General features: G+C 35.6%; 2 protein-coding genes and 2 non-coding genes across 4 annotated transcripts; 3 read left to right on the plus strand and 1 right to left on the minus strand.

Moving 5' to 3' along the window:
• Positions 1–2,596: 2,596 nt before the first annotated feature.
• On the minus strand, positions 2,597–4,722 carry LOC145118926 (uncharacterized). Its single transcript, XM_079054584.1, has 5 exons — positions 4,381–4,722; positions 3,967–4,028; positions 3,673–3,848; positions 3,280–3,385; positions 2,597–2,965 (listed from the first exon to the last, which is right to left on the minus strand). Exons 1-5 carry the CDS (start codon positions 4,667–4,669, stop codon positions 2,669–2,671), a joined length of 930 nt encoding a protein of 309 aa, XP_078910710.1. The 5' UTR covers positions 4,670–4,722; the 3' UTR covers positions 2,597–2,668.
• Positions 4,723–6,425: 1,703 nt separating this feature from the next.
• On the plus strand, positions 6,426–11,262 carry PUR4 (purine biosynthesis 4). Its single transcript, XM_079056927.1, has 4 exons — positions 6,426–6,551; positions 6,705–6,766; positions 6,886–9,690; positions 9,763–11,262. Exons 2-4 carry the CDS (start codon positions 6,725–6,727, stop codon positions 11,134–11,136), a joined length of 4,221 nt encoding a protein of 1,406 aa, XP_078913053.1. The 5' UTR covers positions 6,426–6,551; positions 6,705–6,724; the 3' UTR covers positions 11,137–11,262.
• Positions 11,263–12,847: 1,585 nt separating this feature from the next.
• Positions 12,848–12,962, plus strand: LOC145122935 (U5 spliceosomal RNA). Its single transcript, XR_013714821.1, has one exon. It is a non-coding gene; the product is annotated as a U5 spliceosomal RNA (small nuclear RNA).
• A 1,236-nt stretch (positions 12,963–14,198) lies between these two features.
• On the plus strand, positions 14,199–14,314 carry LOC145122926 (U5 spliceosomal RNA). Its single transcript, XR_013714812.1, has one exon. It is a non-coding gene; the product is annotated as a U5 spliceosomal RNA (small nuclear RNA).
• The last annotated feature ends 731 nt before the right edge of the window (positions 14,315–15,045 follow it).

A 15,045-nucleotide genomic window follows, 5' to 3' on the forward strand; every position in this document is an offset into this window, starting at 1 on the left:
CATATTAGGAAATGAGCCAAATGAACTAAAGTACATTGCCATTTTGGGTATCAATGTGGATTGCGATATTGGATATCAAGGTACATTGACATTTTGCCATATTGGATAATAAAGTATATTGCCTTATTGGGTCACAAAGTACATTACCATTTTGGGTAACAAAGTAGATTGACATATATTATATCAAAGTACAATGTGCACACTTACCACAAACAAACATTTGTATTTTCAATTTTGTCTCATAACCGCAAACAAGCATAATATCCAAGTCTTTACCAAATTAAAACACACAAACATACAATTCCATCACTATCAAACATTCATACTCTCACATTCCCTCAAAATATCAAACCTAATACAAGTCCATTGGTTATGATGAGTTATTACCTTCACTGTCTTTACCTTGAACCTTCTTTTCCAACTTCATCTTAATTATCCTTTCTGATTTTTTTTGTTGCTTATGCTTAACTTTGTCTTTACCCTTCCGTTTTTCTATTTCAGTCACATTTGTTGCCCATCTGTATTGTGCCTAATCTTTGGGTTTTTTTGTTACTTTTGATTTAAATGACATTTCCACTTCTTGACAAGTTGATTTGTTATGCCTAATCTTTTTGCAATAACCACAAACAATTTTTTCCCCTGCTTTTGATACCTTGTGTGATGTACTCCTCTCAAAACTGTCCCTCTTCCTATTTATGGTAGGTCTCCCTCAAATCCTCCTTTTCAATGGTGGCAATGGTGGTATATAGTCTGTAGGAGGCCACATTGCACTTCCATTCGTACAAGTTATTTGGTACTTGTAAGTGTTCATATAAAATGTTACATGAAATAACGGATCAACAAATGCCTCCACATTCCTGTTTAAGTAAGAAATGTTTGCAGCTAAGTGAACACAACCATAGCCATTCAACTGCCACACCCTGCATGTGCAATTTTTTTTGTCCAAGTCAACAACATATGAATATGCTAAATTTTTGCACTCAAATATATTAAGTTCACTAGACAACAATTGCCGATACCTAAACAACGAAATAAATCGTTAGTAACTAATAATGAAATCACTCGGTGAGCATATACATTATTAGGAATAATTACCTTTTTATGGATTTTCAATTCATTAATGTTCAGTCTTATAGTTGGACAAACTTGCAAACGATCCCATTGACTCCCTTTAAAATTCAAGTTACACATCATCATAACATACAATCTTATATCCTCCAACATAATTATTATGGGCTTCTTCCTTGATCCACAAGAACATTGTTGAAGCTTTCAAACCATTCTCCACTGGATCACAATCCCTTCATGGTAGAAAAAAAGCTCTTTGACCATGATTTGGGTTCCTTCCCTTAAGGTGAACATATGTTGCACGAATGAACATTTGAATATCTTTCATTGCAGCATTGAAAAGAGGTTCAATGGATGCTTTACTTGTTTCCAAAACATTGACTCATATGAAACTTCAGGAAATCTCTTTTTGGAGTTTGATAGAACATGCCTAACACATTGTTTGTGTTTGATAATGACGCTTTAAACCACCGATACTCTACTTCATTACTTTATGTACAAAAAAAAAAATTGGATGACTTTTAAAACAAATGAGATAAGTTCGTTGGGTTAAAATAACATTTTTTCATTTGCAAAATACATAAATTCAAATCATACGAAATATTATCATTGTACAATAACTTAACATGTTTTTCTTGAAATTTCTGCAAAATAAAATGGATAAAAAAAACTAGTCAATCAGTAATACCAACAAACTATATTCTCAAAGAATATACACAAAACGTTCCGTTTTGAACATATTTTTTTGTTTGACACTACAAGCTTCTAGCTTTTAGTTTAAACAAAACGCTACAAATCCAAATGCTACTTCACATAACGTTTAATAAAACGATACAAACTACAAGCTTCCCGCTACCTGCTTCAAGCTACTCGCTACCAACTAATTTTGCGAACACGTCCTAATTAACCAAAGAAACTAATTACACTAAAATAAAAACGCTTCAAAATGATAAACTCGTAATGTACATTTGAGGTGCACAATTGTAAGCGGTTTTTTTTATAACCAGCCAAAAATAACCGAACCAGCGGCTTAATATAAGTTTAAAAAAAAAAAAAACCAAACCAATATTTTATTGTTTTTTTAAGAAAACCGAACCAAGCCGTCTTTTAAACCGAAAAAAAAAGAATTTTTTAACAAAATTTTATTTCTAAAATAACCGAACCGATTATAACCGAAACCGGCATTTGTGCACCTTTAATGTACATCCCCACAAGTATAGGATATATCTTAGAAATGAATACTTTATAAAATATCAATGAAATAATCAAATATATACCATTATATAAATTTGATCAGCCATAATATGATCATGTACATCCTTAACAATGTAATTATCAACTCTACCCATTATATAATCACCAGAAACAAAGAAAAATTTAAAAGAAAGTTTTAAGGTGTACAACGCATAAAGAGCTTTTCTTAAACCATAGAGTTTTCAACAAATTATAAAGTATAAACAAGTGATGTTTTTTTCAAATACTTCAATTCCTAAAGATTGAAAGATATAAACTTCCTCATTTGTACACCTTGTATTAAGTTATTGTGACATTACCAAATTTTTTATTAAAATGTTAACTTGATGTAGCATATGATACACATTCAAAAATCAGCATAAATCCTAACTAAAACCAAAGATTGAAAGGGGGTATCGAGTCGCCACTCCTTTTGTTTTTTGTTAAGTGGTCTTCCTTTTCCCGCCTTTTCTCGATTAACCTTAACATCTGCTAAACCCCAAATACAACGCCTAGTTTCCAAGTCGAAAGATTCAAGCCTCAAAACACCATCACGTTCCACATCATCACCTTCAGTTGTGTATCTCACATACATGGGACGATCTTTAAACCTCTCAAGATCTTGAGGAACCCTAACCACCCTCTCAAGTCCAGGTGAAGATACCTACCAAACAAACATCATGATGGGGCCCACCCCACAATTTTAGATGGGGCAAGTCCCATTGACATTGGTATTAGTCTCAGTCCAACACAATCCAAAGGTAGTAGACTAGCAGTACAGTATAACATGTTTTGTTCTGTAATATCTTGTGTAACATATGGGGCCTTATACTAGTAATCTACCAATTTATAGCAATGTCATCCAAATACAAAGCAATTTTCACTGCTATAATTAGGTAGATTTTTCAAAGTACAATAACTTAATTAGAAAAAAAAAAAATTAAATTACAATGTTGTAATAGAGAGAACTAAAAGTACCTCAATTGATATATCAGGAATAGATCCATCAGCCTCAGCCTCATTTAATCGTTCTCTGTATGCCTTTGCGAAAGCTTCAATGTCTTCCATGGTGGGAGAACCCGATCTGCAAAACAAAACATCTATACTTTCTTAGAGATAAAGTCATAAAATAGCAATCTACTTTTTTTTTTGTCTTCTTAGGTCATTAATCATTATTATTATTTTCATACATAGACAATCATTTGGTGTAAAATAATTCACCTTTATTGACTCATTTCATCCACATTTTGGTTTAATACAATATTACTAAACCATCACAAAATACAACAATCATCAATAATATGTTTTTTCAAATGGTTTAGTATTGTTGTATTTTGTTAATTTTAAACTAATATAAACATAAATGCTTACTTGTTTGTAAGCCTTTCAATGCGCACTCGAATGGCAGAATTTTGTAAAGTTTTGAAAGCATATATTCCCAATTCTCCATCAAAAGACATGGAAACTTGTTCAGCCATTTCTAACACTTGTTTGTCCCATTTAGTCCCAGCAAGTGAAATTCCACCTCCTCCACCTCCATCTCCAGCCTTCATATATATATTTTTTTTAATAAAAGTTAAAGCTTAGTGTTAAATCTACAATATGAATGATTTGTTAATAAATTATGTGAATTTGTTTAAAATACTTAGTAAATCAGCAACTTACTTTGGGTTCGTCATCTTCTAACGCGTACTCATCTTCAATATCATAATCATCATCGAATTCCTCTAAATAGCATGATTATATGAGAAAAGAAAGAACTCTTGAGATCAACAGAATATAAACATCCCCGAATCACACTAACGGGCACATATAGAACCCTAATTACCCAAATTTGTTCACTAACTACCATAGAACAAATACGCAAAACAGAAATCTCAAATGAACAACATATTTGGAAGATAAGCAATAGAAATTTACAAATGGAAAACCTTGCCATGGAAGCCATGACAAGTTCTGTTATTGCAAAAGCCAATAGCAGCAAACGTATTCAGTTTTTGTTCATAGTGCCCAAATCCGTTGCAAAAAATTGGGACTTTTGCTGTTTCTGCAATAGAAAATTATTAAAGAGAAAAGTACCATCATCAAATTCTTCAAATTCATCATCCTCTGACACTTCTTCAACAATGGAAGGACTGAGAACTGGTTCTGAAGAGGGGGTTTTCTTTTTGGCGGTTACAACACACCTAGGGGTTCTGTTGGCGATAAGATTTATAAGTGATGATGATAGTAATGGGTATGAATTACAAAATGGGGTTTTCGGGAAGTTGATGAATTGAGAGTAGAAAATATTTGGCTGTGTTAATGAATACGAATGAGGAGCAAGTAGTAAGCTGGTGTGATTGTTAGAGATGGAAATGGAACCCATTTTCAGCGTTCGTTTGGAGTTTGGTGTATCGGGTTCTTGTACGGTTTTTTGAACTTGATGACGATGATTGGTCCATTGGACCGCAAAACAACATGTACTAAAAGAATAATGGATCGTTATATGAAGTTTGAGATACCCATCTTAGTCTAACACCTCACATTTTATTTTATGGAATTAGAAACAAAATTATGGGCTAATATGGTGGATTTATCGGAAAAGTAGTTGCCATTTAAAATATAGATGATAGATAAAAAAAAACTATTTCCTAGTCGATAAAAAATAATGTTTCGTAAAACTAGTTGATAAGTTAGTTGAAACATGAAAAATAACATAAAAAAACATGTAAAATATTGAGTTTTTTATAATTAGTAAAAGCTATATTTGATAAAAAAAAATTAAACATCAATAAGCTTGTTGAAAAGTTGGTCTATATAGTTTTTATTTTATATATATATATATATATATATATATATATATATATATATTTTAAAGTTAGATTATAAAATACTTTTTGGTTTGTCATGATAGCCTAAAAGTTTAAAAAATATGTTGGCTTATAAGCTAGTTATGGTATGTCTAACATCCTCTTACAAGTTACAATCATTTACAATCATGCATGTTCTTGCTCTATATGATTTAAGTTTGTAGGTGAGATGAACGAGAGTGAAAACCTTATTGTATTGATATACAAAAATCCAACAAAACACATGCATATCAATCAACCCTTTGTTCTATATAGTTTCTATGGATATATATAGAAAATTAACGGACATATGTGGACACAAACAAGGAGAAAATGTACCCCTTCCATGGAAACTTAGCAAACTAACATTTGAAACACTCATTAGGTGTAACACTGTGTGCAAACACTCAAGGTATTTGTCATTCTCTCACTATCACAATACAATTCAATTCAAGATGAGGACGCTTCAATCCAGCTTAATTTGAGGACACTCGAGGTTGCTTTGTTATTTTCTTACTTCTGCATAACGATGCAATTTAACTTGATTTTCTTCTAACATATTGATTTGAGAATAAAAATTAATAACTTTCAGAAATAAATTTAATAAATTTATCTCATTAGAAAAAAAATGATCCAGTTTTTGTTACTATATTTGAAGTAAAAGTATAACCAAACTCTAATATTTACACGAAATAGTTTTGTTGATGTATCCGCACGTTAACATAATATTTTTATTTGAGCTCCAATATTATTATACAAAATTTATTCCAAGTTTAAATAAAATTTTAGTTTCTAGAACCAAGACCAAATGTCCTTCGCTGGACTCTTGAACATCTTATATCCCTATCATATTATATTCTCAACCTCATTATGTTTGGTATCACATTCTTTTTTGCTGCATATCTAAGCAGATTTTCCATCATTTTACTTTTAAAGTTTCAACATATTTGTGCTCTAGTCCAATATTTGATGTATATATATTTATTTTATTTTAAGACATGCATGTATTGAAGTTTTTAGTTTTTTTTTAAAGATACTCGATTTTACATGTATGGTTTTTAGATGTATCAAGCTGATCATTGATCTTAAGTTAGAAGCTTAGGTTGGTCGTTTTCAACATACGCCTACAGATATATCTAAATGCAAATTTGCTATTTTTTTTAAATGCATGAAAATACATTTTCTTATAGAAGTGTGACAATTAATGAATAATAACATTTTTTTATGTTTTCATCAAAACTGAAACTTGCAAACCCCGGGGACTGGTAATTGATATCGCGAAGTAGATGAAGGACCAGCTTGTAATCCACTTCAACCCTAAACCCTTGTTTTTATCTGTCTGTGGTTTAATTCTCACTTAACGCGACCTTGGCTTTCTGCTTCCTCCTCCAATTTCCGAAACATTTGCCGACGCCACGGGTAAGCCGCTTTCTGTGTGCTTCATTCTTGATTAGTTTAGTATTTCTTTCATATGCATGTATGTCATCTCTTTGATCTCGATCGTATTGGCGTGCTCCACAAATACAAATAGCTCAGAAAGTTAATAAAAACTTTATCTTTTCTTTGTTACAGTTCAAATCGTTCATGCAGTAATGGCTGCATCATTGGAGATTACAACATCTGAGTTCTTACAAGTATGTACTATGTTTCGCTTGCTATTGTATTGATTTTTTTTTTTTTTTTTTTTTGAAATTTATTATTTGGGCTGATGGTAATCTATATAATTTTGTATAATTTATTTATCTAATTTCAGGGCTCAAGAAATCGCAACTTTTTCTTGCCAAAACCTTTACCAAAGAGCAGAAGTTCCCATTTGCTCTTTGGTTTATCTAAACACAAAAGAAACAATTTGGTGAGAATATGCAACCAAGGTGTTCGACGAAATTCCTCTAAGAAAGTCAGGGCTGTTGCATCGGTAGATGTACAAGATTTGGGCAGTGTCGACAAGTTAGGAACCGAAAAAGTGATTCACTTCTTTAGAACTCCTCTAATTCAAGATACAGCAAACGAAGAGTTGCTGAAGTCGATTCAGACCAAGATCTCGAATCAAATTGTGGGTCTGAAAACAGAACAGTGTTTCAACATTGGGGTCGATGGGAGTTTGTCATCTGAGAAGCTTTCAGTACTTCAATGGCTTCTAAGAGAGACCTATGAGCCAGATAATTTAGGTAATGAAAGCTTTTTCTCTGCAGAGAAAAAAGAAGGGCTCAACAGTGTGGTAGTTGAAGTCGGACCAAGGCTGTCTTTCACCACAGCATGGTCTGCAAATGCTGTTTCTATATGCCAAGCTTGTGGACTTTCAGAAGTCAGTAGATTGGAAAGATCAAGGCGATATATTTTATATGTTAAAGCAGGAAGTGTTCTTCTAGAAAGTCAAATCGAAGAGTTTGCAGCAATGGTGCATGATAGAATGACTGAATGCGTGTATCCCAAAAAACTCATTTCCTTCAAAACAAGTCTAGTTCCTGAAGAAGTTTATACTATTCCTGTTATGGAAAAGGGGAGAAAAGCATTGGAAGAGATAAACCAACAAATGGGGTTGGCTTTTGATGAACAAGATCTACAATACTACACTAAACTTTTCAAAGATGATATTAAACGGGACCCGACAAACGTTGAGCTTTTTGACATTGCACAATCAAACAGTGAACACAGTCGCCACTGGTTCTTCACAGGAAAGATTGTAGTAGATGGTCAACCCATGGATCGAACTCTAATGCAGATTGTAAAGAACACTTTAAAGGCGAATCCCAACAATTCTGTGATTGGATTCAAGGATAATTCAAGTGCAATCAAAGGGTTTTTAGCAAACCAGTTGCAACCCACAAAACCAGGATCCACATCTCCATTAAACCTTTCTACACGCGATCTTGACATTCTGTTCACAGCTGAAACCCATAATTTCCCGTGTGCAGTTGCACCATACCCCGGTGCGGAAACCGGTGCAGGAGGGCGAATTAGGGATACACACGCAACAGGAAGAGGGTCATTTGTTGTTGCATCCACAGCTGGCTATTGTGTTGGGAATTTAAACATTGAAGGTTCATATGCTCCATGGGAAGACACATCATTTGAATATCCATCCAACCTGGCTTCACCTCTACAGATTCTTATAGATGCCAGCAATGGAGCATCTGATTATGGGAACAAATTCGGGGAGCCTTTGATTCAAGGGTACACGAGAACCTTCGGAATGAGACTCCCAAGTGGGGAAAGGCGGGAATGGCTGAAGCCGATCATGTTCAGCGCCGGAATCGGACAAATCGATCACACCCACATCACAAAAGGCGAACCCGACATCGGAATGCTGGTTGTGAAAATCGGTGGGCCCGCTTACCGGATTGGAATGGGAGGTGGTGCAGCATCGAGCATGGTGAGTGGACAGAACGATGCTGAGCTGGACTTTAACGCGGTCCAGCGTGGCGATGCTGAGATGGCGCAGAAACTTTACCGGGTTGTTCGCGCGTGTATCGAAATGGGTGAAGATAATCCGATTGTAAGCATACACGATCAAGGAGCAGGTGGGAATTGTAATGTAGTTAAAGAAATCATCTACCCAGAAGGTGCAACAATCGATATTAGAGCTGTTGTAGTTGGGGACCACACCATGTCTGTTTTGGAAATATGGGGAGCTGAATATCAAGAACAGGATGCGATTTTAGTAAACCCTAAAAGCCGTGAACTTTTGGAATCTTTATGTAAAAGAGAACGCGTGTCAATGGCTGTAATCGGGAGTATAAATGGCGAAGGGTATATTCGTCTAATCGACAGTCACGCGATTGAAAAAAGCAAGTCAAACGGTCTTCCACCACCTTTGCCAGCTGTCGATCTCGAACTTGAAAAAGTCCTCGGAGACATGCCACAAAAGACGTTTGAATTTCACCGAGTGAAAGATCTACGTGAGCCTCTCGAAATAGCTCCCGGGATTACATTAATGGATTCTTTGAAACGCGTGTTACGCCTTCCATCAATCTGTTCGAAGCGATTCTTGACAACGAAAGTGGACCGATGTGTAACGGGCCTCGTGGCCCAGCAGCAAACGGTGGGCCCGTTGCAGATCACACTCGCTGACGTGGCGGTGATCGCGCAAACGTATACAGATTACACAGGTGGCGCGTGTGCGATTGGGGAGCAGCCGGTGAAAGGGTTGTTGGATGCAAAGGCAATGGCGCGTTTGGCTGTGGGTGAAGCGCTTACGAATCTTGTTTGGGCGAAGATTACGGGATTGAGTGATGTGAAGGCGAGTGGGAATTGGATGTATGCTGCTAAACTTGATGGGGAAGGAGCTGCAATGTATGATGCTGCTGTTGCTTTGGAGGAGGCTATGATTGAGCTTGGGATTGCCATTGATGGTGGGAAAGATAGTCTTTCAATGGCAGCTCATTCAAATGGTGAAGTCGTGAAAGCTCCTGGGAATCTTGTGATTAGTGCTTATGCTACGTGTCCTGATATTACAAAGACTGTGACTCCTGATTTGAAGCTTAAAGATGAAGGTGTTCTTGTTCATATTGATTTGGCAAAAGGGAAAAGAAGATTAGGTGGATCTGCTCTTGCTCAGGTACTTTTCTACTTTTATATTTTTCACTTTGGATTTCAGGTTTTGACTTTTGACAATTTGACTAATGTGCAGGTGTTTGACCAAATTGGGGATGAATGTCCTGATCTTGATGATGTTCCTTACCTGAAAACCGTGTTTGAGGTGGTTCAAGAGCTTATCTCCGGCGATCTGATCTCCTCCGGGCATGATGTTAGTGATGGTGGCCTTATCATCACCGCCCTGGAGATGGCTTTCGCCGGAAACTGTGGTGTTCAGATCAATCTAAATTCAAATGGAAAAAGCATCTTTGAAACCCTATTCTCAGAAGAACTCGGTCTCATCCTCGAAATCAGCAAATCAAATCTCGATAATGTCACAAAAATTCTCCAAAACCGTGGCGTTAATGGAGAGATCATAGGAGAAGTAACTTCCGATCCAAAAATTAGGTTAAAAATCGATGGGTTGACCCATTTGGATGAAAAAACCGTGGACCTTCGTGACATTTGGGAAGAAACGAGCTTCCACCTCGAAAAATACCAAAGACTGGCAGCTTCGGTGGCGGCGGAAAAGGATGGGTTAAAACACCGCCACGAACCCGCCTGGCGGTTGTCATTTACTCCGGCAAACACCGATCAGAAATACATGACGGCGGCGGTGAAACCGAAAGTGGCGGTGATTCGGGAGGAGGGCAGCAACGGTGACCGTGAAATGTCCGCCGCATTCTTCGCTTCCGGGTTCGAACCGTGGGATGTGACAATGTCGGATCTTTTAAACGGGTTGATTTCATTGGATGATTTTAAAGGGATTGTTTTCGTGGGCGGGTTTAGTTACGCGGATGTTCTAGATTCCGCCAAAGGGTGGGCCGGGTCGATCCGGTTCAACCCGTCTGTTTTGAAACAGTTTCAGGATTTTTACAATCGGAAAGATACTTTTAGCCTTGGGGTATGCAACGGGTGCCAGCTCATGGCTTTGTTGGGGTGGGTCCCGGGACCCGGGGTGGCGACGGGCGACCCGGTGCAACCGCGGTTCGTGCATAACGAGTCGGGTCGGTTCGAGTGTCGGTTCGCGAGTGTGATGATTAAGGAGTCTCCGGCGATCATGTTGAAGGGGATGGCGGGGAGTACGGTGGGGGTATGGGCGGCTCATGGTGAAGGGAAGGCGTATTTTCCTGAGAAGGGTGTTTTTGACCGGATTTTGGAGGCGGATTTGGCTCCGGTGAGGTATTGTGATGATGATGGGGAGCTGACGGAGGAGTATCCGTTTAATTTGAATGGGTCTCCGGTGGGTGTGGCGGCGATTTGTTCGCCGGATGGGCGGCACTTGGCGATGATGCCACATCCTGAGCGGTGTTTTCTGATGTGGCAGTTCCCGTGGTACCCCAAGGAGTGGGATGTGGAGAAGAAAGGACCGAGTCCGTGGTTGAAGATGTTCCAGAATGCTAGAGAATGGTGTTCTCGAGAGGAGTAAATTTGTATTTTTTTTTTTTTTTTAAATTTATTTTGAGTATGTTTCTTTTTTGTTTGTTGAGAATGATGCAAAATGGTGTTGTTTGGTTTGAACATATGCTGTTTAAGATCTCAGTTTTCAGAGCTTTATGGTCTCTTGGTATTTTTGTAACGTGCTATTTTTGTTGTTAAATAAGCACGGCTTATATTGCCATGTCATCATTTTTGTGCCATGTACGCATAATGTTTGCTTGATTTTAGATATAAGAAGCACATAATATTTATATAAACTTAAGTCAAAACTATAATAGTAACTTTTCATTTAGTCTTACCACACATAATTTTTTATCAGCCCTTAGCCATATAAATGTAGCCATAATACGGGATTAGGTACATATTTTCACTCAAGATTGTTTTATATTTGTAAATACAAATTAATGGTTGCTCATTTGTAATGTGTTTATTTTTGTGTTTAATTATGGTTAAGTCGTCTTTTTTAACTTTTATATGGTTTTTAACTTTTTGTCGAAAGAGGCAAAGAGCCCATCTTCCACCATAGGGATGTTATTAGCTTATTAGGTTTATCTCAATATCTTATCTTTCTATTACATTCGAGATCTACAGCAAATTTTAATAATACCATCCCTCTCATCACAAATTTTGAACGTGACTATATATCTTATTCTAGTTATCTAATATCTAGTATTTTGCTTTTGAAACATATATCTGAAACACTTCCTAAAAAACAAAACAAAAACAACATCAGGTTGATAAAACCAAAAGCTTTGAAGGATTTGGTCAAGAAGTACAAGAAATGCAGTAATAATCTTCACAGGAAACCTGAAAGTTCGACTATTTTAGCTTTGTGATCAGAAACAATATCAGAGAAACCAAATGGATTTTGGTACTTTATTTATCTTCATAACTAATTGTCCTGCCATAAAATTAAGTTCTTTACTTTTTGAGCTTATAGTGGGGGATGCATAGGTGCTAAACCAAAATCGATTAAGCTTCTGTTTGCCAAACTCAAATTGACCTGGTCAATAGTTTCTTATGTTAACCAAACCTTGCTTGAGTAAACTTCACAGAAAAAAAAAAGTTAAAGAGTTGGGACTTAATACTTTTTTACATTTTTAAATATAAAAGTGCATATAACCTTGTAAAATTGAGCCAAACATTAGTGCTTCGGGAGCTCAAAAACACATTTTTGTGCCCAAGCAACTCACTACTGTATGAATTGATAAGTATCTAACCTCCTTGATTCACATTTCATCAATACACTAACTTGAGAAGTAGAAGAAAGGAACTCATGTTGTTTGAGATAAGGTAAAAAAGGTGTTACAGATCATCTGGTTTTTATTAGTGCTAAATATTAAAATCTGAAAACATGTTTGAACAGTAAAAGTTAATGTGTGAACTGTGAAGTCTAAATTCAAAACCATTTGGACGCTTTGACAAGTGAGATGAATAAAATGACTTAATTAATCTTTCACTAAATATCTCATTCCAGTTCAGATATCCAGTAATTGCTTTCAAAACCCATATATGAACACTTCCTAAAAGACAGATCAAAAACCAAATCAAAAGAGAATGGGGAAAAAGAGAAAAGTGGAAGAAAGGTTTGACAGAGAGGGACGCAGGTTTGAGGATCATCCCACATCGGCTGCTGGAATGAAAGAGAAGGTGTGAGAGTCATTACTTAAACCAAGCAGCTGAAGGATGTAAAGGCATGCAGCCATGTGGTAAGCACAAAGCGAACTATTCTTTCGCCTTTTACTAAAGAATACCGTGTGCTTGCCATACACAATGGCATACGCCTATTTTTGGAGAGTTCCTTCCTTCATTGCTGGGCTCCAACCAATTTTTAAAGTTAAAAAATTTACTAGTTATTTTGTATAATTCACTAGTCATGACTATAATAATTTGTCAATTAAATAAAAGCTTGTAAAATTGGTGTCAAAAGTCAAAACTCATAAACTCAAAAGACACAGCGAGAATCAAAATAAAAAACCTGAATATATGAAGTTTACAGATCAGCAAAAGCATAAGAGAAACTAACTGGATTTTGTCAGAAATGTTCATCTCTTTTCTTACTTTATTAATCATGATAATATTGATTGTTCTGCCATAAAGTTTCTTGACATTTTGAGCTTCTAATGAGGTGAGATACATAACTAAACGGTTAAACCCAAACCAAGTATGCTTCTTTTGCCAAACCAAAAGTTGACCTGGTCAATAGTTTCTTAGGTAAACCAAACATCGCCTGAATAAAATTCATACAAAAAAGTTAAGAGTTAGGACTTATACATTCTTTAAACGTTTAAGTATACAAGTGTATATAAACCTTGTTTATATTTCTAATACAAAAGTATATAAGTTAGTAGAACTTAGGAAAACATTAGTGTTTCCGGAACTCAAAACATATTTTGTGCCCAAGCAACTCACTAATGTATGAACTGATAATTATCAAACCTCCTTGATTTAATTTACGATATGAAAATGTACAATTTACCAATACATTAATACTTACCAAGTACAAGAAAGGAACTCATGTTGTTTGAAATAAAAGTCAAAAAGGTCACGAATCATCTTGTTTTGAATAGTATTAAATGTTGAAATCTGAAAAACTGTTTGAAGAGTAATAGCAATGTGTGAAGTCTAAACTCAAAACCATTCTACTCCATTCTAACAATACCTTTGTCCAAAAGTAAAACAAACTTTTACCTATTTATATCCACTTCATTTACTAATATGAAGCTTTAACTTCCTAAGATTGTTGTTTTTCTTCACGAGAATGTTCTTTTTTTGGTCAATAAAATTAATCTTTCACGAAATATCTAATTCCAGTAATAATATCTAGTAATTTATATCAAAGCCCATATACATGAACAATGAACACCTCATAAAAAACAGATCAAAAACCATATCCAAGTAAGTGAAGGGGAAAAAGAAGAGAAAAGTGGGAGAAGGGTTTGAAACAGAGAGATGTAAGTATGGGGTTCATCCCACATCGGCTACTTGAATGAAACAGAAGGTATCAAACTCATTAGTTAAACAAAGCAGCTGGGAACGGAGAAGGCACGCAGCTACGCAGTGAACACAAAGCGAACTATTCTTTCGCCTTTTACTAAAGAATACCGTGTGTTCGCTGCATTAAGTGGCATACGCCTATTTTTGGAGAGTCCCTTTCATTAGGGCTCCAACCAATTTTCAGAGTTCAATTTTCCAATTGTCGACATTGAAAAAGCCTAACTGTAGTCAGCTCTTAGAAGTTGAGTATATATACGAGTTTGACGAAAGTTAAAAGAGACATGCGTCTGACCTGAGTTTATTGACCGAGTATATAAACTGAAGGTGCGTGTTTTAGATCGATTTTTATACATAGTCATCGTCTCCTTCTTCTCTCGGTTTTATTTTTATTTTGGTTATTTCCCTCTGTAGTTGGAATGTATGTTGGGGTTTTCAATGTAACATTTAGATATTTTTTTACTTAAGTTTTCTTCCTATTAGAGATATTGTCTTCGTCATATTAAAACTCAATGTTTAGATTAGGGCTCTTGTATTTGACTGTAGGGGTAGAATAGGTTTCTTTGCAGTGGGGTTTTATTGTAACTTGTTTAAATCAATAAAAGTGAAAGAGTTTTAGTTTTTCTACAATTTGCTTGAAACATGTAGTCAATTATATGATATAAGTTTAAAGAATTCATGACAGAAAAAACAAAACATTAAACTTACTACAATTATTTACATATTTATTTTTATAAAATGAAACTCTAACTTAATAAAACTCATTTTTTTCTTCCACAAAAGGTTCTTTCTGATCAATTAGAATTTATCCGTCACTAAAGATATCATTCTAGTTATCCGATATCTAGTATTTACTTTCAAACCTCACTTCCTAAAAACAAAATCGAAGTAAAAGAAAGCGAAT

The sequence above is a fragment of the Lactuca virosa genome, chromosome 6 (genome assembly GCF_052849685.1).
Source record: "Lactuca virosa cultivar CGN04683 chromosome 6, Lactuca_virosa_CGN04683_v6, whole genome shotgun sequence".
In the NCBI taxonomy this organism is placed as follows: Eukaryota; Viridiplantae; Streptophyta; class Magnoliopsida; order Asterales; family Asteraceae; genus Lactuca; species Lactuca virosa.